Genomic DNA, 24,635 nt, shown 5'->3' with positions numbered 1-24,635 from the left:
ACTACAGAACCTGCTACTGAAACTCGCACCCTAAATCAGCATAAGTGTATAGAAAGCTCACTTTCTGATGAAAATGTAGAATGCTACAATTTCCATCGCGAAATAAGTATATGTATAAAAGAGGAGAGACGTGCTGAAGAACGCACAACTCATCGAATAACAGTTTTATTTTAGAAGAAGGCCGAGCTAAATTTATTTACCCTTGCTTCCTTGCAGTGAATCGTTTCGAGAGATGGGGCTATTACACACATCTATCAATATAGTCTATTCACGTGAACCGGCAATGGCGTTGTAACATTCGACAGCGAATGCTACTTTGCCGCACAAGAGACAAAAACGGTTGTGTTAACAATCTGTGCACTGGCATCTTTGAAATCAAAGATGGCACCAAAAAAGTATTTTGATAAGTGAACCGAAATGGGAATGTGATTTATGTAAATAATCAGACAATATTATAAACTATGTGATGGTGGGAAAAACACATGGCGTGCAAGGAAGGAAATGTCCAACCTCAGCACTTTGTCGAAGAAATTGATTACAATGAAATAAAAAAGATACAGGTTTGTTTCTGTCTATTTTTGTTGTTGTGTCTCCAGGGTTTACCCGCTGTCATCAGTGATGTTTATACACATATGCGTTAAGCGTAAAAGTTATTGTTCGTCAGTTTTCTTATGCTGTCATTGACACAAATACCGTACAAACAATGGCATTTCCAGTGCTTCTCTTGTTTCAATCACGTCTGTTTTTTACTTAAGCATTTTCATTTAAGTTAATCATTAGTGGCCAGAAACTGTTTAATGTTATGTTATTACTTCATTTCATAAAATTTTATGGTATCAGCAGCGATGTCGTGACAAATATGGATTTCAGTTGAAGGAAAGTACATAACCTTAAGCACATAACAGATGGCTTACTTGACCACTTGTTTGGAAATGCTATTGAAAGTTACATATTATAGAAATTTGTAATATATTTATGTGCTAAAAATGTCAATATTGACGTCATTGAAGTACATAATTTGTATACAAATATTCAGATCAAAGCTACAGTCTAGAATGTTGTTAGAGGTTGAAACACAACTAATTAAAAGTTGACACATATTATTCAAAAATGGAGGAAGTATTACAAATAGATACGTTGTTGAAGTTCTGTCTGTATTGTGGACTAGTTTTTCAAGCAGAAGTGTAAGAGAGGCTGAATAGGGAATAGTGATATTGTGCATCTGGTGCTAGTAATACATTCACATGCACATTATTTCTCTCATCAGTCCACCTCCCTTTAAGAAGAGTGTTTTTCATGATTGTTATATATGTCTGGCGAATTTAACTGTTTTGGGTTTGTCATGTTTAGTCTGCTCTGACCAAAGTCTGGAAAATAAAATGAGTAATATTTTCCTCTGATCAAGTCTGACTTGTACATTTTCACATAGTTAATTTTTGTTAGTTTTTAATCACTTTTTGAGAGTTCAAATTATGTGACATGAATTTGAATAAGAAAAAAATACATTACACAAAGACAGTGCTGTGGTTCACATGACAGGAGGATTGCCCATTGCTAACTATCTTATTAATTGGGGAACAGGATGACTATGAACTGTAGTGGCCCAAGACACTTGCAGATAGGTTCAAACAGTATGTAATCCTAGTTAGATATATTTTCATCCATCCCAGAAAAGTTAATCTAATACTTTCTGACTACTGCTGTACTACATCATTTATTTAGTTACACTGTCACAGTTACTACAGTCTGAGTGAGCACTTAGGTTTCAGTTCATTAATCATTATGCAGAAAATTGTGCGCTATTCAGCGGTGGCATTTGCAGTAGGCTTCCAACAGAACTGCTAAAATTGAATGATTAACGCTAAGGTTTCAAATGTAAGTTGAAAGGCCCTTGTTGCACACATTTCCTATTCTGTTCAGGAGTTCCTAATACTAGTTGAGAACTTTTTTGTGAAATGTGTTATTTATCTGTATTCTAGGACATTTTTCCTCTCTTAATAATTCTTTGATGGCATTTTGCATTGAACACTTCCCATACAGCTTCTATAGCTTTTGAAAAGCAATGCTATTGAGTCAGTGAATTGCCAAGCACCTTGGTTTGTGCTTGAGAGTGTTGAGACCTCACAACTTTTATTTGTAAATAGTGATAGCTATCTTCTGTGTGGCTTAGGTAGTAATAGGCATCTGAAGTGACATGACCTATTCTTCTGTCCAGCCTGAAAAGCATACAACTTACAGTTTAATACGAAGTCAACACCATGGTGTAGCAAAGCTTTTAGAAACACACAAAGAACTGAACATAAAATTAATTGCCAGAAAGAAGAAACAAATTTTAAAACCAAGTGGGGATTACAACCCAATAATTAGTTTTTGTAATATGATACTTAGCCTTCATTGATCCACCATTGTTTGTGCTTAATATTGTTCTTAATGTCTTCCAAACTTCACTCTTATTCAGTTAGTTACATGTGTTTTGCTATTTTGAAATGTACAAAACAGAGAAATCACAACAAGGAAAAAAGCTACCTCTCTCTCTCTCTCTCTCTCTCTCTCTCTCTCTCTCTCTCTCTCTCTCTCTCTCTCTCTCTCTCTCTCTCTTGGTATATTCACACTTTGATTATTATAGCCATGTATTTCGATAATATGTTTCTGTACTGATCGACTTCTAAATTTCGTTCTCATTGTAAACAGAATGAGCCCAAGTAAAAGTTTTAATTTGCTTCTGGGAATGGGGGTCTTTTATGTAGTTCACACTGTGGGTCTTTTATGTAGTTCATACTGTGGGGTGTTGCGTGTAACACTCATCCAAGCTGTTTTCGAGAACACAGAAGCATCCGATTCCATCCATCTGCTTTGACCCATGACGTCACCAATTCTCAATGTCTCCAATATGGCGCCTATGACATTACGTAAACATGACAACAAACAAGAAAATACATATAAAACCAACAAACACATCTCCCTCCAAAATTATAGTCAAACTAATGGGACCATTGCGGAAAATTGGGGGTTTTTGGGTGGGGACAAACTAATTATAAACACGTACAGACACACACCACGGTTCCAAACCACACAAAATGACGACATAAAAACACCACAAAATTCTGCTACACTAACAATATCAACAGGAATCAATCACTTCCCTTCAACTACATAGCTCAACCGCAATTGTCGATACCACAAAATAGAAACCAACTATTCCAAAAATTATAATCACACCGAAACTGACGATACCACAAAACCAACACCTAAAATAACAAAAATTGGAATCGGGCACTTCCCTTGATCTATATAGGTCAACAGCAGCTCACGATACCAAAGCACACATAGCTGCAACGACACATTGGAATCGATCACTTTCCCAGGACCTATATAACTCAAATACAACTGACGATACCAAAACAATTTAAATTGAGCACTTCCTATAAGATACATAAATTAACCACAAGTGCCGATACCAAAATATCAACCGCCAACACATGCACTAAGTAACACTGACCCGACAACACATAAAAACCCCACCAAACATCATAACACGCGAACAATAGACCCAAAAAAACGACTACTTACCCCAAAAACTTCCGGCGCTACACACTAGAGCAGGCACCCCAATCACACACACTCACATACACAAACACAACCAAAACAAACCCCCATATTCTGCTTGCGTATGCCGCATTTCACTATCTCTGCCACAAGCCCAAAAAGTTGCAGAAACTTAATGACAGACAACATGTCGTCCCCCATTTCAGCCCTCAGACGTGCACTATTAAACTTAGAAGTCATATCCATACCTGACAAAAGAAGCCACAAATTGAATTAAACAACTTACCGCGCAACAAACAGCAAACCAATACCATCAAACGACACCGCAATAACATAAACACAACGGAAACTTAATTCTTAAGACACTGAAGCTAATTTCCATTCTTCTATAACAGTCACTACCAATTAATAAGTTTTTTTGCTGTGTATCTTTTAATGAAGCAGCACAATTTTATAAAGGAAATCATGGTTTCAAACATATACCAGAAAAACATTTGAAGCAGTATTTTAACTTCACTGACATTATTTCTCCAGGATTATCATTACATCAGTAGAGTTCTTTTTTGGCTTAAGTAATGTCTGTGTATGCACATTAATGCATTTCTCCATAATAAGATGCAGAATGTCTTGTTCGGGATGATTCAGTCGCAGTGAATTGTTAGGTGCATGGATCTTTTTTGTCATATGACCCTAAATACTGAAATGCACAAGAATTTATGGTTGTAAATTACCCTTAGAATTGAGTTTTCTGTTTCAACACTGATACCACTTGAGTCCATGATTTGGCATGTAAGTCTTGTTTTCATTTACATTCTGCTGTCTGGATAACTGGTGCATCATAACCCATATCAGGATCTTGATTAGATCAGTGCTTTCTTATTTTAAATGGGCCATTAAAGCTGTTAACATTAGGATTCCTTGAACAATATTTACCGGTTACCACCATAGTGGGAGGGACTTTCAAGACAATGTCTGCTCTTAGTCTTCAATGAGAATCTACAGTCTTGTGCCCACTTCATTGTATACTATTTCTTTCATTGTTCTGCTGATAGCCATCAGTATATATTGTCAAAGCAACGAGTAAGTTCCAGCAGGTTTGAGATTTGAGTGTAACATGTAACACTACTGTACACTAGAAAGCCTACATCTGACATCCTTGCTTCTATTTTCATGTATAAAACCAAATGGCCTGATTATTTCTTACTATGTAGGAGTGTCTCAACCACTCTGGCACCACTTTGCACCTCAAAGACAAAGCAAGAGATGAGTGATTAAGGCACTAGACTCACATTTTAGACAAGTAGGATACAAACCCACATCATTGAAATGGTGGATTTTGGGATGGCTTCTTTGAAACTAGAAAATTGTTTTTCCACAGCATCCTGATCCAATATGAGATTATGCTGAATCTCTAATGCCATTACATTTGATGGTACATGAAACCCTGTTCTTACTTCTTACATTACACAAAAGCACCATTCTCGGCATATGTAGTTTCAATGGAATCAGAGTTGAATTTCCCTTCCATTGGTAGTGATAGTTATGGAAAATTTACTGTGGATCTGAGGATCAGGGAATGCCTCCCAAATACTGATGTTGGGAGGACAATAAAGAAACTTCCGTAGACCAATAGGCATTGCAGCACCTAATCCAGAGATGGCACTTGCAAAAGGCATCTGTATCCCATGTTAATAGCAGCCTTCATAATCTTGGAAGACAACAAAATGCCACTGCAACTTATTTTACTTGCTTAACTCTGTCTCCATTTTATATACAAAATGTGGCTCCTTCACATCCGTAGGTAAAATAGTCCCGTGTTTAGATCTATGGGGGAGTAGGGCTTAGAATAGTCACAATAAGAGAAAGGGGGTCAGTACCTGGAATGTGGAATATAACTCAAAGCAGGAAAACTATAAAACTTTAGAAGAAATGTGGCACAGAATAATATGAACTTGATTGGAGTTGCTAAGATAAGGTGGAGTGGACATGGAGAGTCGCTGACAGACAGATACGTAATGTACTACTGAGGAGGACAACTTTAAGGAAGGTATGGAGTAGGAGTATTTTGACGAAGGAAATGATTAAATGGAAAATGAAGATTATGTAAATGACAGGGTTATCAACATAAGGCAGGAAAGATTATAGAAATATATATTTATTATGAGTGTGATAGTGCAAGATGCAGTCAGGGTCTTCCAAGGAAGAGTGACAAAAAGGGAAAGACAGCTAGCAGTGTAAAACACGTGGTTCAGAAATCACTGGTGAATGATCTACACTTTGAAGTCATTAGGCTATGATTATAGAAACTAAATTTATTATATACTGATCAGGTGGAAGAAAGATAGGATAATGTGTCCTAAAACTGATACAGCAAAAATTTTCCAAAAAATGGTACACCCAGTCTATTCATAAGAAAACCGTACTTATCACAAATGTTCCTACTATTATTTGTGCTGCTGTTCTTTGGGAATAGCCAGTCATATTTTGTTTTTTTCCATTATTAACTTAGCAGTGCCATAAAAAATGTAGTCACCATTTTTCACATCGAAAATAAATGTGCACACAGTTCTACAACATTTGCCACTATCTTGTAAATATTGATTCTGTACCCACCAAATTTGGATTACATAGACAGAAAGATGTGCTCTGTCTGCTGGATTATTCATTACCTTCACATTTATTATATGGAGTTAATTAATAAACAGTCAATATTATCCCTAAATATGATATGCTCCAGTCCCAAAAGATGTTTCCTAAAAGTGGTACATTCTTTTTTTTTTTTTTTTTTAATCATGCCATTCTGTTCACTGAAATGTGTGTTACTTGCTGCAATTGGCAATAATGCAACAGTTGTTGTGCTCTGTTTCTTGCCATTGTTGTTAAGGCAATAATGCAGCAGTTGTCATGCTATTGTTGACATTAGTGCAGCAAAAGCAGCAGCAGAGGATATAGACTGTGTTACAGTTTTGAGTTAGTGGTGTATTGCTATTCCTCTCAGGTCTCTTTTACAGGTAGGCCTAAGTATAGGTTTCATCTAAAATAGGTCCCAACTGTTCTTAAATTTATTTTATGCCAATATTGTATAATATTAAATTGGAATATTTTGGGTCATGACAGGAACAGTATGGCACCTTCATATAGGAAAAACGGAAGGCCATATAGTAAAGAAGATATTTCTTCAGCCATAAAAGTGGTGAAAGATGGAGCTTCACTCTGGCAGGTTGCATTGAAATATAAAATAGATAAAATGTTCCTGCACAGAAGGGTACATGGTGCTCACTCAGGTGTGCAAGTTAGGAAAACAGACTTGACAGCAGATCAAGAAACAACTTTATCTGATCACTTGAAGACACTTGCTAAATGGGGATTTCCAATGACAAGAGCTGAAGTGTTGCTGGTTGATCAACACTTTGTGGAACAAAATGGTTTGACCAGTCGTTTTAAAGATGGAAAACCTGAAGAAGTTTTTGTAGTTGACACCAATGTTCCTTTCATGTCATAAATATCCTTAAAAAATCTGTGAAAGAAAACTCCCAGTTATACATAAGTATCATTTTTCTATCGTCATTGTTGCTACTTACGAATATCTCATGTGTATCATATTTTGAACCAGTCGTATCATATTTAAGATTTTCAGTCCAAAAAAATGACACAGTGTTTTATTTATTTTTTGTTTAGATTTGCAGCTCTAAAGAATTAAACACAGTGCCATTTTAAAGCAGCTAACATTGTCTTTCATATACATTTTTTCCTTTCAGGTACTCTTTTTCTTTAAAAAATGAAAACACATTTTGTGAGTTTGTATCATATTTAGGACACCTTACCCTATAGAAATAAAATGAAGTGAAGAAGGTGCATACATTATCAAGTGCAGATATTAACAGTTAACAAATTACTTACGGCAGAAATGGAAATTTAAAAAAAAAAGGCATCTGAAGAAGGCTGTTGTGATGAAGTTGAGTGACCTAGAGAAGAAAAATGAGCATGAGTAATTAAAATATGTCAGAAATGTTCCCACCTCAGCTTATTAGCAGTGGACCATCTGACAAGTGCTGAAAGGAGGAATCAGGAAAGCAGGACAGAAATGTAAATAAACTGCAAAAGGGAAAAATGGCGAAAAAAGCTATGGATTGCCCAGAAAAAGATTTCCAAGATGAATGAGAGAAGAGAACTCAAAAATAAGGACAGTGAAAAATGCAAGAAAGACATAGAAGACTGGGTAACAAACTGCTTAGAGAATTGATTTCCAAGATGAATGAGAGAAGAGAACTCAAAAATAAAGACAGTGAAAAATGCAAGAAAGACATATAGAAGACTGGGTAACAAACTGCTTAGAGAAGTGAAGCAAATTAGGGAAAACGGCTAAAAGAAGGTTGTTATGCAATTGAGGAACTGTATACAAAGGGAAGGTGTGATATAGTGTAAAACAAAGGCCTAGAGGAGCTGCTGTGGAAATTTTCTGCAAAGATGAAAATACTGTGCACAAAGATCGTGAAAGAGTCGCTCAGAGATGGGAGGACTATTTAAAAGAGCTATATGTGATATGAACAGACCACCAATCACTATAGAGGAAGTAAAGAGTTCAGTTGCTGCAATGAAAAATTAGAAAGCAATAAGTACAGGTAAGATACCAGGAAAAATAACTAAACATTTGAACGAAGAAAGAATAAAGAAAATATTGATGTTGTGTAACAGAAAGTATAGAACAGTAGTCAATGGCCAGATAACTATTTGGCGGTGGTAATGATTCCAATACCAAAGGAACAGGGGATCAAGAAATTTGGAGAGCCCAAAACAATTACCCTCATTTCATATGTAGTCAGAGTTATGTTACCGATCACAACTAAAGAGTGGAAATGGAGGAGAATTTGGTTGTGGAGCAGTTTCTTTTATATATATATATATATATATATATAAAGTAAAGAGGATTCTTACAAATTTTGGGAGAGTGCCTTATTGTGAAGGGAAGAGACTTCTAATGTGTTTTATAGGCCTAGAAAGTAATTTGATGGTGTGTTATAAGCCTACACTTATAATGAGTATGTCAGAAAAGCAGGCAGATGATAAGCTCAGTATCCTTAAATCAAAAAGTGTTGGTGAAAGGAGAAATTATCAGCTGAACTGAATCACAGAAATGAGTTAGAGAATACTGTTGTCTGTCACTATTTTTTCTGTACTGAAACATTATGATTGATTTCTCACCACTAGATGACAAGAGGGTAATAAAAGGAGGAAGAAAAATATAATAATTGAGGTTTTCAGACAGCCAACTGGTATCTGTTGTGAACTGCTCAGTGAAGTGCCAGTTGATATCACATAGTGGCTCCGGGCACTGCCCCCTCTTGTCATATGGTGCCTTGGTCTGTAATAATTGTAATGGTTGTAATGAGTGAATGTTGTTACCAACTTTATATACAAAATAAATTTGTAATCTCTACCACTGATTTTTATTTCTGTAGTAAGTATGATTACTGATTTCCTTCGTGTCAAAAATTTTTAATTAACAGTGCTTGTTGACCAACCGTATTTGCCAACCATCAGTCATTGGCTTTCAGAATACTTTCAGTATTTAAGAATCAAGTGTGCATGTTGCATTCTACAGTGCAACAAACCATCACACACAAGATTTGTGAGCTGTGCTGCTCAGAAATGTAGGATACCATGGTAGTGTCCTACACTTATGCAGCAGACACTGTAGGACAGATTGCATTAAGACTTATTTATCCTGTGCTGTTTACTGTGTATGCCACTCATTTCACAGAGAGCACTCCTCTTTCTCATTTGCTTTCATTTTCCCATATTGTGTGACATTCTTCAAGGGGTAACAATGACATTTCCTGTCACACAAAACATGATGATGCTGGCCATATGTGGATGCCAAGTTGTTGCAGCCTTATTACTTACAGCATATACAGTGTTCTACATGCACTACAAGTTCAGATTAATTCAGGACATTCTTTCTGGGTGTTGGGATTTCCACAAATATTAACATATTTATTTTTCTAAAGCTAAGAGTATTGTGTTGACAGTACAGTTTCCTTTTTTGATGTGCCATTATTCTTACAGGTTGTAGGGAAAGGTTCATTTGGTGTTGTTTGGAAAGGAAAATGGCGGAACATTGATGTAGCTGTAAAACACATAGATTCTGAAGCAGAAAAGAAGGCATTTGCAGTTGAAGTGAGACAGCTGTCAAGGATAAATCATCCCAATATTGTAAAACTTTATGGTGCCTGCACTCAAAATCCAAATCCAGTATGTCTTGTGATGGAATATGCAGAGGGAGGTTCACTGTACAATGGTGAGTGTGCCTTGCACTCTTTTCATATTTGAAATGATGCTGTTCTGGAAAAAAAAAATTAAAAAACCGTAAGGAAATGTGTAAATGTTTAGCATTTTGCCATATTTTCCGCTAAGAAGGTGTACTATAATTGTAAAAGTGACTTCTTCTGTGCCATAGTGAGAGGCAGTTATGATCCATTGAATGTGCAAATAGCTAACCAACCCACTGAGCCTTGTACACTTATTTTAAACATATGCTTTTGGATTATTTTTCAGAATGCTTCTAGAATCTTAATACTAGCTACAGTCCCTCTGATTAATTTGAGAAATTCTGTTCCCTCAAATGAAACTGTGCATTGGATGTCATTGCCTTTATTTGCTTCATTGTAGGCATTTCTGTGTGCAACACAAATGTTTCTAAATTGTAATTCTGTGTACGTCTTGTTGATTTAATTTCTATATTACTTGTAGTTACCCCTCACATCCATTGCATTGAGGTATTCCTTTCTTGAATAACCTAAAATACTTCATAGGTTATGCGTTGCATTTTCATCTCTTTGTTATTTCAGCACTGATACTTCCCTTTGCTCCCCCCATGAACCATGGACCTTGCCGTTGGCGGTTAGGCTTGCGTGCCTCAGCGATACAGATAGCCGTACCGTCGGTGCAACCACAACGGAGGGGTATCTGTTGAGAGGCCAGACAAACTTGTGGTTCCTGAAGAGGGGCAGCAGCCTTTTCAGTAGTTGCAAGGGCAACAGTCTGGATGATTGACTGATCTGGCCTTGTAACACTAACCAAAACGGCCTTGATGTGCTGGTACTGCGAACGGCTGAAAGCAAGGGGAAACTACGCCCGTAATTTTTCCTGAGGGCATGCAGCTTTACTGTATGGTTAAGTGATGATGGCGTCCTCTTGGGTAAAATATTCCGGAAGTAAAATAGTCCCCCATTCGGATCTCCGGCGGGGACTACTCAAGAGGATGTCGTTATCAGGAGAAAGAAAACTGGCGTTCTACGGATCGGAGCATGGAATGTCAGATCCCTTAATTGGGCAGGTAGGTTAGAAAATTTAAAAAGGGAAATGGATAGGTTAAAGTTAGATATAGTGGGAATTGGTGAAGTTCGGTGGAAGGAGGAACAAGACTTCTGGTCAGGTGACTACAGGGTTATAAACACAAAATCAAATAGGGGTAATGCAGGAGTAGGTTTAATAATGAATAGGAAAATAGGAATGTGGGTAAGCTACTACAAACAGCATAGTGAACACATTATTGTGACCAAGATAGATATGAAGCCCAAGCCTACTACAGTAGTACAAGTTTATATGCCAACTAGCTCTGCAGATGACGAAGAAATTGAAGAAATGTATGATGAAATAAAAGAAATTATTCATATTGTGAAGGGAGACGAAAATTTAATAGTCATGGGTGACTGGAATTCGGCAGTAGGAAAAGGGAGAGAAGGAAATGTAGTAGGTGAATATGGAATGGGGGTAAGAAATGAAAGAGGAAGCTGCCTGGTAGAATTTTGCACAGAGCACAACTTAATCATAGCTAACACTTGGTTCAAGAATCATGAAAGAAGGTTGTATACATGGAAGAAGCCTGGAGATACTGACAGGTTTCAGATAGATTATATAATGGTAAGACAGAGATTTAGGAACCAGGTTTTAAATTGTAAGACATTTCCAGGGGCAGATGTGGATTCTGACTACAATCTATTGGTTATGAACTGTAGATTAAAACTGAAGAAACTGCAAAAAGGTGGGAATTTAAGGAGATGGGACCTCAATAAACTGACTAAACCAGAGGTTGTACAGAGTTTCAGGGAGAGCATAAGGGAACAATTGACAGGAATGGGGGAAAGAAATACGGTAGAAGAAGAATGGGTAGCTTTGAGGGATGAAGTAGTGAAGGCAGCAGAGGATCAAGTAGGTAGAAAGACAAGGGCTAGTAGAAATCCTTGGGTGACAGAAGAAATACTGAATTTAATTGATGAAAGGAGAAAATATAAAAATGCAGTAAATGAAGCAGGCAGAAAGGAATACAAACGTCTCAAAAATGAGATCAACAGGAAGTGCAAAATGGCTAAGCAGGCATGGCTAGAGGACAAATGTAAGGATGTAGTGGCTTATCTCACTAGGGGTAAGATAGATACAGCCTACAGGAAAATAAAAGCGAACTTCAGAGAAAAGAGAACCACTTGTATGAATATCAAGAGCTCAGATGGAAACCCAGTTCTAAGCAAGGAAGGGAAATCAGAAAGGTGGAAGGAGTATATAGAGGGTCTATACAAGGGCGATGTATTTGAGGACAATATTATGGAAATGGAAGAGGATGTAGATGAAGATGAAATGGGAGATATAATACTGCGTGAAGAGTTTGACAGAGCACTGAAAGACCTGAGTCGAAACAAGGCCCTGGGAGTAGACAACATTCCATTAGAACTTCTGACAGCCTTGGAAGAGCCAGTCCTGACGAAACTCTACCATCTGGTGAGCAAGATGTATGAAACAGGTGAAATACCCTCAGACTTCAAGAAGAATATAGTAATTCCAATCCCAAAGAAAGTAGGTGTTGACAAATGTGAAAATTACCGAACTATCAGTTTAATAAGTCATGGCTGCAAAATACTAATGCGGATTCTTTACAGACTAATGGAAAAACTATTAGAAGCCGACCTCGGGGAAGATCAGTTTGGATTCCGTAGAAATGTTGGAACACGTGAGGCAATACTGACCCTACGACTTATCTTAGAAGCTAGATTAAGGAAAGGCAAACCTACGTTTCTAGCATTTGTAGACTTAGAGAAAGCTTTTGACAATGTTGACTGGAATATGCTCTTTCAAATTCTGAAGGTGGCAGGAGTAAAATACAGGAAGCGAAAGGCTATTTACAGTTTGAACAGAAACCAGATGGCAGTTATAAGAGTCGAGGGACATGAAAGGGAAGCAGTGGTTGGGAAGGGAGTGAGACAGGGTTGTAGTCTCTCCCCGATGTTATTCAATCTGTATATTGAGCAAGCAGTGAAGGAAACAAAAGAAAATTCGGAGTAGGTATTAAAATCCATGGAGAAGAAATAAAAACTTTGAGGTTCGCCGATGACATTGTAATTCTGTCAGAGACAGCAAAGGACTTGGAAGAGCATTTGAACGGAATGGACAGTGTCTTGAAAGGAGGATATAAGATGAACATCAACAAAAGCAAAACGAGGGTAATGGAATGTAGTCGAATTAAGTCGGGTGATGCTGAGGGAATTAGATTAGGAAATGAGACACTTAAAAGTAGTAAAGGAATTTTGCTATTTGGGGAGCAAAATAACTGATGATGGTCGAAATAGAGAGGATATAAAATGTAGACTGGCAATGGCAAGGAAAGCGTTTCTGAAGAAGAGAAAGTTGTTAACATCGAGTATAGATTTAAGTGTCGGGAAGTCATTTCTGAAAGTATTTGTATGGAATGTAGCCATGTATGGAAGTGAAACATGGACGATAAATAGTTTGGACAAGAAGAGAATAGAAGCTTTTGAAATGTGGTACTACAGAAGAATGCTGAAGATTAGATGGGTAGATCACATAAGTAATGAGGAAGTATTGAATAGGATTGGGGAGAAGAGAAGTTGGTGGCACAACTTGACTAGAAGAAGGGATCGGTTGGTAGGACGTGTTGAGGCATCAAGGTATCACCAATTTAGTATTGGAGGGCAGCGTGGAGGGTAAAAATCGTAGAGGGAGACCAAGAGATGAATACACTAAGCAGATTCAGAAGGATGTAGGTTGCAGTAGGTACAGGGAGATGAAGAAGCTTGCACAGGATAGAGTAGCATGGAGAGCTGCATCAAACCAGTCTCAGGACTGAAGACCACAACAACAACAAACTTCCCTTTGGTATTATTATTATTATTATTACTGTTATTATTATGGTTCCTTCCCCTTCTGTTGAAACATCACACCTCAAGGCTTTTGCTTGATGGCAGTTTCACAACTTATGCTACACTCAATTGACTAGAGCCTGTCTCCTGTTTTCATTCAACTAAATATGTCTACTGGCTTTGAGTGTCAGTCTCTGTGTCGTATTTCTTCCAGGTTTTTTAGTTTCCTCCATGTTATAACATTTTTATTATTTCACACAACAAATTTTTGAATTTTGGCCTCATGCACTCTCCTGGTAACTTCCTCTTTTGAAGTGTCCACCCAGACATCCAACTGGCTTATCTTTGGAAGGTTTTATGTAAATTAGATGGCCATTATTGGTTTCTGTAATACACTACACATACTGCGGATACATTTTTATGTCTTTAATGATGCCAGTTCACACTTGAAGACCAAGCGAATGGTCTAACCACATATACACTTCATCTTTATCTTTTTAAAAGATTTAGTACGATTTTCTTAATCCAAAATGTTTGTTTTCCAAAGCATGTCATTTTTGTCCCAACCTTAGCATCATCTGTGACTGGAAGAGGCACCTTGGATTGTTTGTCATTGATAATCCCATCACAGTGATACTGCCGCAAGTGCTGTACAAAAGGGCTGTATGGTGTGCGTTGTTTGACTGGACAGTACGTACCTTCAGAAACTGAAGTTCCAGACATTACCAATAAAAACACTTAAAAGTAGAAAAGGCTATTTCTAACTCTCACAACTTGTATGTTCCTACCACAGATAGGCATGGGGGATTGTTTGAGATATTTTGGAAAGGAGAGGCAGGTCACTCAGTCTTCAGATTGGAGGTCCCCACCTGTTGTGAGGATGGGGGTAGACAAAGATCTTTCTACAGTTTTCTTAATTGAATTTTCTGTTTGATGCAGATATTATTTAATTTATGTATTCAAAAAGTGTGCAAATATTTTATAATCACATGACAGTAGTAAGAGGATGATTTCTGTTTGACATGTGTCGACTAGGAGAGTTAAACTTATTTCACAAGTGTCAGGGATAAAAAAAAATTGAGCTAAGTGTTTTCTCTAAAATTATCTTAAAAAAAAACATCATTTACCAACTTCTTAGATGATCTGTGTATTAACCTACTTCACCTGTTCAGTATAATTAATGCAGATATATGTATCTGCAACCATAACTCAGTCATTACAAAATGAATATTGTGAGTGAAGAAATTGTAAATGAAACAGTAGTCTCATTGTTTTCAAGATTTGTTTCAAGACAAATCATAAATTACCTGCATAGTCAATTGTAAACATTCCCTTCTGACAAAGGAAGTGTAGAAAACTTAAGAAAGTAAGTTTAAAACTCTTTATTCAAAAGGTTTTGAAAGAATTGGTACCAGCCATGATAGTGGGAGTCATAAATGTTTATCATTGTTTAATAATAGATTTAAAAAGCAGCTAAAATCCGTGGGTTAAAACTAAGCAACTGGACCCAGTTTTTCATTGAATATGTCATTGCATTGGCTTCATTATTTATCATGGATAGTGTTGTGTCCTGGCACAGGGTGGAGGGAAGATGGGGTATAAGGTCAGTCTGCAATTTTCAAGCAGCGAGGAGCAAATGCAGACTCATGGAATTCAGGAGTCAAACACTATTTACTTGTGATCAGACTAACACACTGAAGGTTAATTCTAAACATTAGAAAAATCAAAGCCAGCAGTTGGTTGCACAACAAAAGTCAGTGTCTGGAGTGACGGGGGCAGAAGCTAACAGAAATAGCGAAGACTAGCAGCATGTTAAGTACAAACTTGAGAGTGGCACTCCAAGTGAGAAAAGCAGGCCGGTTGGAGCTTACTGAGGCTGGCCGTAAGTGATACAGAGTTGGTGCTGCAGCAATCTGACTGAGAACCCCTTTGAGTACAAAAACATGGGTTTTTAAAGAATCAAGGCGGCACACCATTTCTCCCTTTCTGTCGTCAGCCTACCAATTCGCTGGAACGTAACAAGCTTCGACAAATCTGGTGAGTCATTCTGCATCTCCAGGGCGCCTCTGGCTAACCACAGTTAGATTCCTCCCCTACTCCTACTCAATAGGTCGTGATGCTTCTGTATTTTACATTAACAAACTCCAAGTTTGGTATCAACAGTGTTCCTGTTGGTGGGATTGCTGTAGTAGCACCCTAACTTGCGTAAAGCCACTGACATTGCAGTTTTCAGGAGCAAGTATCAAGCTTGCTACCTCTGCTAAGATGTGCCTTCTCATGACCATCTTCTACAGTGATGCCTCACGACAGTGTCTAAGTGGTTGATGGGGTTACCAGTTAATTCTCTGAAGTGAAACTTCTCCCCTGGGCAGCTGTCCAGAGCATCTGCAAATTGCACGACTCTAATGTTACTAGTTATCTCCAGTAACCTAAACGCTACCACTTTTGCCTGCACTCTGTATTGTGTCTCTGGTTTCCTACCGTGGAGTGTCCTTGATGGCTCCAAAAAGCCTTAAGTGTAACAATGTACAAGTCATTATATTCGCAACATATTACAATAGTACCAGAAACAATGTATCCCTTGTGTAATTAGGAAGAGATCTCAGATCACTCCTATTGTTTAGGATGCTAGTGGTCTTGACCTGCAGCTCTGTGCAGCTGCTGCTAGGTTGACATATATTCCTGCAACACATTTTGCAATCAACTTAAGTCTAATCACCTTGTATGTTGGAATCGGATTTCATTTTAAAAGCAACAGTTGTGTGATACACAACTCACTCTATGCAATCCACAATGCTGCAGACAAAACTGATCAGTTGGATGCCATGTTTCTTTAATTTCAGTAGTATTTTTAAAAATCTGTTCTATTAATTAATTGACGGGAAACACACTTGCAAAACTTCTGATCAAATATAAGAAAGCATTGAGATTTTTTTTTTTTTTTACTCAATCTGTTAAGATGAAATGGACCCACGGGAAATGTTAAAAAGTTTACATTACTCACAATATACTGAAACGAGTTGCCTCTGTATATGTCTGCTTGTGTCTGTATATGTGTGGATGGATATGTGTGTGTGTGCGAGTGTATACCCGTCCTTTTTCCCCCTAAGTTAAGTCTTTCTGCTCCCGGGATTGGAATGACTCCTTTCCCTCTCCCTTAAAACCCAAATCCTTTCGTCTTTCCCTCTCCTTCCCTCTTCCCTTTCAGGAGTTTTTGGAAGATGTACAGTAATATATTTCTTGACATGTCTTGAAATATTTGCACTTTCTGGTTACTGGTTATGTGATTGTCTCACCTCATTATTCTGTATGAGTGCCACCGGGTATTGGAAATTTGTAACTGATCCTGGGACTTATTGGCAGAGGCGTATTTAAACTATCTCTTTTCACTTATATTTCCTAGTTGTATTACTTTTATTGCATTACAATCAGTTGGCAGTCTCTGCAATAAGTTTTGATTATATCTAGGTCCTCAAAGTCGGGAGCATTCTATAATGTGTGGTGTATCTGTACACAATGGCATCACGTATAAACAGCACCTGTAAGCTACAGCCTAGTCTTTTATATGCGTCATGAAAGCCCTATAACACCTCTCTTTGTCTGCACAGTGCTGCTTTTGCTTTAGACAATACCTCCCATTTAAGAAAATATGCTGTGTTCTACTTGCCGAGGTCTCCAGTCAAATTGCATATCGCGCCTGACATTCCTTAAGCTTAAATTTACTTACTAAATGACTGTGCAGGACACATTGGAAGCTTTGCTGAAGTCAAGAAATACATAATCAGTTTTCACATTCTCTAGCCTTTTGAATACCATGAACAAGTCAGAGTACTGAATTCCACGTAATTGGTAGATGTGCAATCCATATTGGTCCTTATAGTTGTTTAGTCTCCAGAAATGTTGTTATATGCTAGCAAATCGCACATTTCTTATTCCTATAATTATTCCTATACAGATATGTCCACATGGTGTCTCTTTCTCCTTGCACTCATGCAGGCTCATGGGAACAAAAATTAGTGGGAACAACGTACAGTACACATGGCGCTCTTATGTTCGCACTTTGCCTCATTGTTCGAGCAGTCTGTTAAGCAGCCATTTCCTTCCTCAAAAATTTATGTAGTGTTTATTGTGCTGAAAGGTATTAGAAAAAGAAAACTTGAAAACAACTATGGGTAAAACAGTATCTAAAAACAATGGTACTGTATGTGAGAAATATAAATTTTGTTTGCAAATTTCAGAAGGAGTTCAAAACAAGATTTTGGTTTTGTGCTTGGGAATCTTTACGCCAGATAGTTTTTCATAATGCAATTTCTGCGACCATAAAGCTGACAATAACATTTTGTTTTTCTTTTCTAACACATGGCTGTTAACCAAATGGCTCCCGGTATAAGGAGACCAACCTTACCAAGTGCCAACGGCCAGTAAGGGGTGGATGAGCAGGTAAGGAAGGGACGCCCCCTTGTCCCAAGAATGAGAAATTGTCCCTAAAGGCGGAGGAACCATCAACATGGTCAACGGCAGGAGGATGCAGAAGGCAATGGGAAAGCAGTGCATTAACGATCCCATACAGGATTCCCAAATAGAAATGTTGCTACGTCCAATTCAAAATTTTCCGGAGTTTCAATTCCCCCATTTGAATCTCCGGGGGGCGGGGGGGGGGGGGGCGATGCCTTGGGCAAGGCTGTAAGGAGTAAAGGAATAAAAGAACAGATGAGAGTTGGAAGATAGAATGTCAGAACCCTATTAAAAGCTGGGAAACTAGAAGCGGTTAAGATGCTGATGGAAAAGTCACAGCTGGACATATTAGGAATCTGTGAAACTAGATGGGGCGGTAATGGTGATTTTATGTCAGGGGATTTCAGGATCACTCACAGTGGTAGTGCTTGAACAGGAAGAAATGGCGTCGCTATAATTTTGAGAGGAAAATGAAAGAACAACATGTTGAACACATACCACTGCAGTGATAGGATAATGATGATTGAAATTAAAGCACAACCCACCGATTTTTGTGTAATTGCAGTTTACTTACTAACAACAAATGGCAAGGATGAGGAAGTAGAAGTAGTATATGAGCAAATTGATGATTTAATGAAACTGGTTAAAGAAAAGGACAATCTTATCATTATTGGTGATTTCAATGCACCAATTGGTGAAGATAACAAAGGATTATGGAATGGCAAGTTCGGGCTAGGAAAAGTGAATGCTAGAGGAGAAAGGTTGCTATATTTCTGTAAACAGTATGAGTTGATAGTCACCAACACGTGTTTTGAAATGCCCAAGAGAAGAAGATATACATGGTAAAGTCCAGCAGATGGCAAAAGGTATCAGATAGATTATATCCTAATCAAGAAGAAATTTATGAATCAAATAAAGTGTAGCCACTCATACCTGGATATGATATTGACAGTGACCATGTTCTAGTGATAACAGACTATAGTAGCAGATTTAAGAAATATAAAAGAACTAACCAACACAGATGGTTAGTAGAAAAACTTAAGGAAAAACAAGTAACTGCGGACATGAAAGAATTGACCGATAACCTGATAGATAACAGGGAAGGATGCGAAGGATTCAAAGAGACTTTAGAAGTAGCTGCTAAAGAACTAGTAAGATTAAGGAAACTAGAACTGAGGAAACCATGGATGACCAAGGAAATACTAGACCTTATTGAAGAACAAAATAGGCTGAGGAAGAAAAATTTCGATAAGTACAAAAGAGTAAAAAACGCAATTACACGGAAATGTAGATTTGAAAAAGAAAAGTGGAAGCACGACAAACATAAGGAAATTCAACAAGGTCTAAGTGGAGATCTAATTGATAGAGCCTACTCTAAAATTAAATCAATGCAGATAAAGCCAAGAACAAAAACAAATATGGTCAAGAATAAAAACAGTGACCTACTTTTCGTATTAGAGGATGTATGCAAAAGATGGAAAGAGTATATTGAGGAACTATATGAAGGAGAAGATATTGCTAATGAGAGAGAAATTTTGGAAGAAGAGAGCAGTGTGGATATCGACATGGTAGGGCCACCTATATCTAAAGAGGAATTCAACAGTGCCTTGAATGATCTAAGTAATGGCAAAGCGACAGGCACAGACAAAATCCCACCAGAAATGCTGAAGGAAATTGGAGAATCAACAAAAGAGTACTTATATAAACTTATTAAAGAGTATTATGAAGATGGAAAAGAACCACCTACAGATTTGCTTAACAGCAAAACAGTAATAATCCCAAAAAAAGGAAATGCTCTGGACTGTGAGAACTATAGAACTATCTCCTTACTATCCCACACTTCCAAAATAATGTTCAACATAATAAAAAATCGAATAAAAAAGAAAATTGAGGCAAACCTAGGAGAAGACCAATTTGGTTTCAGATCCAGAAAAGGAACTAGAGAGGCAATACTAGCTCTGAGGATGGTGTTAGAAAGATGAATTGGAGTTAATAGGAAAACCTACTTGACCTTTATAGATTTACAAAAAGCATTTGACATGATTAATTGGAAATTGTTATTCCGAACAATAAAGGAAATAAATCTTGGTTGGAGGGACAGAAGATTAACCTGGAACCTATATAAAAGGCAGGAAGCAGAGATAGAAGTGAATGGTGTGAAGAAGAAAGCAAAAATAAGCAAGGGAGTAAGGCAAGGATGCCCATTATCACCATATTTGTTCAACTTATTTATTGAAAAAACCATTGAAAAATTGAAAAGAATAACCAAAGGAAAAAAAATTAATGGGGAACGAATACACTGTATCCGTTTTGCATATGATATAGTAGAACTTGCTGACTCAGTAAAGGAAATGGAGTTTATGTTGCTAAAATTTGCCAAATCCTAAGAGAATTTAATCTAAAAATAAATAAGAAGAAAACTAAAACTATGGTAGTAGGGAAGACAAAAGAAAATGGTAAAGTTAATATTAAACTAGAAGATGATATTCTAGAGCAGGTTGAGAACTTCTGTTGTTTGGGGAGCACAATGACTGACGACAATAAATGTATCACAGATATAAAGAGAAGAATAGCCTTCGCAAAGCAAGCTTTCCAAAATAAAAGGAATTTGCTAACAAACAATCATATAAGCCTAGAAAGTAGGAAAAAGTTTGCCAAAACTTTTGTCTGGAGTGTCTTAACTTACGAATGTGAAGTGTGGACTCTGGGAAAGGCAAAGAAAGAGAGACTGGAAGCAATGGAAATGTGGATATGGAGAAGAATGACGAAAACAAGCTGGGTAGATAGAAAAAGTAATGAACAGGTCTTAAGAGAAGTGAATGAGAACAGAATGCTGCTAAATTATATAGGAAGAAGAAAATAAAAAATGATAGGGCACATAATGAGTCACAACCAGTTACTAAAGAATGTATTTGAAGGAAACGTTTTAGGGAAAAAACCAAGAGGCAGGACAAGAGCAACGCATTTTAATAACATCAAAGATGATATGGAGATAAAATCATATGAAGAATTGAAGAGGTTGACAATGGAGAGAGGGGGACGTGGCTAAATCAACAAGGCATAGTAGTTTATGATGATGATGACAACTGGCAACTCATATATCAGTTTGAGCTATTGAGGTAATTATTCCTGAACCTGAGAAATACTTGAGGAAGGTTCTTACTTAGTCATCATGGGAAGGTTAGTTGACTTTCAGTAGGACATTTGAATTTTATTGTATAAATAAGCCAGTTACACAACTTCACTCAAAAATGATTATAGATTAGTAACATCTTTGACTTGTCAAATTAGGGATCATGGTAGAGCCCTGAATCCTCTAGAATAGAGGTTGTGTTCTACATTTTATTTATTTATTTATTTGCATCCTCAATGTCCTTCATTGTAGTTTCTAGTAGTTTGTTGAGGAGCTTCCCCTGTCCAGTCTTTTGTTTAGATGTCAAGCTGTACATTTGCCATAACATGAATATTTGTTCTCAGTTTTGACATGCACTATTCATAAACTAGTAGGCTGCTGCTCTTCTGGTTTCCTACTTTGGGATGTATCTTAGTCTTAGGGGAGAAATTGTGGGATCATCTTCTCAGTTAAATTTGTTTTGAAAGATAGAAATTAGCATGCCAGCCATCTTTGCCTTCTGCATTTATTTGTTAGTGTGATCATTAACTAACAGAAAAGCTGATTTTAATTTGTTAGCTCACTTTTCATAGAATAAAAATGTCAAAGCATTCTTTTTTTCCTTTTGTGACAATTCAGCAAATAAGATTTTGCTTTCATATTGATTGAACTATTGTGTCTTGCAGTGAAATGCCACACTACAAGTAACCTTGTTTATGTGCAGTGGTTGACAGAGCAGTCAAGTTTTATATATTCCAATGCTGTTGCACCCTGAAACATTGGTAGGGAATTTATTCTGAGCCTTAGCTTTGGCATAGCATAAAAAGTTAAATTGACACATCCAGTTTAAGGTAGTTTTAGTATATATATATTTTTTTATTTTTACAGTTCTTCACTGTCGACCTTTACCTAAATATACTGCAGGCCATGCTATGAGTTGGGCATTGCAGTGTGCTAATGGTGTAGCTTATCTGCACAACATGAAACCAAAAGCATTAATACACAGGTAATTAATTTATATAATCTAAACTAATGGATATTATTATTATTATTATTATTATTATTATTTAAACAGTGGAAAGTTCAGGATGGACTAACAATGACATGGAAAGAATCAAACAGTGGAAAATCTGAGATGGACTGTAACAATATTCTGAGAAGAAAAGTTGTTACTGAGCATATAGCAGAGATGGTGAGTCACAGATAGGCACAACAAAAAGACTTTCACACTTAAAGCTTTCGGCCAGTGGCCTTTGTCAATGACATCCACGTGTTCAAATTTTGCCAATCCTTAGCCCTCTCCTACATAGTCCTGCAAAACCATATCAACCAAGCCCAAACCTCCTTGCAGTACCTTCTCTCCATCCGCAAGATTCTTCTGCTATGCAATCCCAAATTCCTGGAACCCACAACACACATTGAAACTCTTGCCCTGCAGGAACTTGAGCAACATGCATGACGCCATGTCAAAAAGCTTTTCATCCTGCACACTTGCTACTCCCATCTTGGAGTGGCACTGTCCACCACCTCTACAACAACCTCCATACTCCCAAGCTCCCCCATGGCCCCTCATAACTGACAAACACTGTCTCACAGACCTACTACACTTACCTCATCCTCCAAAACTCCCTCCCACCACCACACAGAATCCAGAACCTAAACAGACCCGCAACACAGTCATGAACCCTTCCTCCAGAAGCCTTAGCCCACAGAAATTCAGTCCTTTCCAAAGGTCTCATCTTTTGCCCCACTCCCAAATTCAGTTATGCAGGTCTTCTGTCCTTCTCCCAGTCCCTACAGTGGAAACACTTTTTCACCACCAACCCTACCCATCAGACTCAACCAAAGACCAATACTGAACCTTGCCTAACTCAGTTTGCTCCTCCATCCAACTGTGATCCACCCCCACTGCCTCCAAACCACCCCCTGTTAACGTTCCAGAGTTTCTTAACCTCAAACCTTGCCTCACCATCATTGCCGAAATCCCTCAACATGCAGACTGACCTTTCATCCGCAGAAAGAACTGCAGTCCACCATCTATAATCCTATACTCGGACAAAGGCTCCACCACTGTTGTTCTGAACCGCAAGGATTACCTGGTGGAAGGACTCTGCCAGCTGTATTATATACCTCCTCCTTTCCCCCAACCAATCGCCATCCCCATCAGGTGCTGCTGCTCGCAGCAGTTGCCTGAGACAACAGTCGTGTGTGTGTGTGTGTGTGTGTGTGTGTGTTGTTGTTGTTGTTGTTGTTGTTGTTGTTGACAAAGGCCATTGGCCAAAAACTTTAAGTGTGAAAATGTGTTTGTTGTGCCTATCTGCAACTCAGCATGTCCACTACATGGTGAGTAGCAACTTTCTTTTCTCAGAATATTGTTATAATGACATGGAAAGGATAGAGTGCTACTCATCACATAGAGAAGGTATTGAATCACAGACAAGCACTGTGAAAAATAATGCTACAAATATTTTAAGCTTTTGCCAGGGTGTATACGCCCTGGGAAATCCGGGAAAACCCCAAGTATTTTTTCATCCAGGAGAAAACCGGGAAAAACATGGGAATATTTTAGAATTCTGAGAATTTTTCAGTGTTTTAGCTTTTGTTTAAATTTTTGGAATTTTGACTGCTAAGAACTGATAGTCTAACAAAGAATATTACTGTATTCTGCTACTGCAGAAATATACTGCAGCAATACAACATAAATGAGAGGAAAAAAAGTAAAACTTCAGTTGCAAAGGAAATGTGCCATTTACAACAAAACACACTGCACATGCAAGCATCTGCCAACAGCAAAATGTGTTAATGGCATTAGGACGAAAGACTATGTAATACTTCTTAACAACAAACTGCTTGTGATGAGTGTGACATCACAACTGTTTACAATAGCTTCGTTAGAGCAGTTGCCAGCAGGCTCATGCGCCTGCACAGTTGAGTCGCGTATGAACATTACATTCTCCCTCCCGCTTCTGGCTACTTGAGGTGTGACTGTATCAGGTGTAACAAGCAGCCAGATGCTACCTTAAAAAATTTTTCTGGCACACAGTGTGTACATTCAGTGATTTTGTTGTTTCCTCTTTGTTTACAGCTCTCACGTCAAATGAAAACAAAATGGATTTCTGTGGCTGGGAGCCATCAATTGAATTAAAATACATTCACATAATTATGGAAGTCAGAAATACATTATTAGTTCCCCCCCCTCCCTCCCCCAGGTTTTTGACAGTCAAGCATTAATCGCCTTGCATAATGATGAAGTAACTTTCATCGGTTTGCTAAAGACATTTGGCTGTTATTAATCTTTTCTGCTGAGGCAGTCCATTTATTTGAAATGAAGTGTTTCATTGCAGACTATTGGCTAGTTTCAACTGTTTGCT

General features: G+C 37.7%; 1 protein-coding gene across 1 annotated transcript in view; it reads left to right on the top strand.

Moving 5' to 3' along the window:
• The first annotated feature begins 368 nt into the window (after positions 1 to 368).
• The window catches only part of LOC126237436 (mitogen-activated protein kinase kinase kinase 7-like), a 169,148-nt gene continuing 144,881 nt past the window's right edge, over positions 369 to 24,635 (top strand). The window contains exons 1-3 of the mRNA XM_049947551.1: positions 369 to 560; positions 9,613 to 9,844; positions 22,153 to 22,270. Of these exons, the coding sequence (XP_049803508.1) occupies positions 483 to 560; positions 9,613 to 9,844; positions 22,153 to 22,270 (428 nt within the window). The 5' untranslated portion in view covers positions 369 to 482. The remainder of the gene's footprint in view (positions 561 to 9,612; positions 9,845 to 22,152; positions 22,271 to 24,635) is intronic.

Source organism: Schistocerca nitens, chromosome 2, assembly GCF_023898315.1.
Source record: "Schistocerca nitens isolate TAMUIC-IGC-003100 chromosome 2, iqSchNite1.1, whole genome shotgun sequence".
Classification (NCBI taxonomy): Eukaryota; Metazoa; Arthropoda; class Insecta; order Orthoptera; family Acrididae; genus Schistocerca; species Schistocerca nitens.
This window is presented reverse-complemented; position numbering and strand designations above follow the sequence as displayed.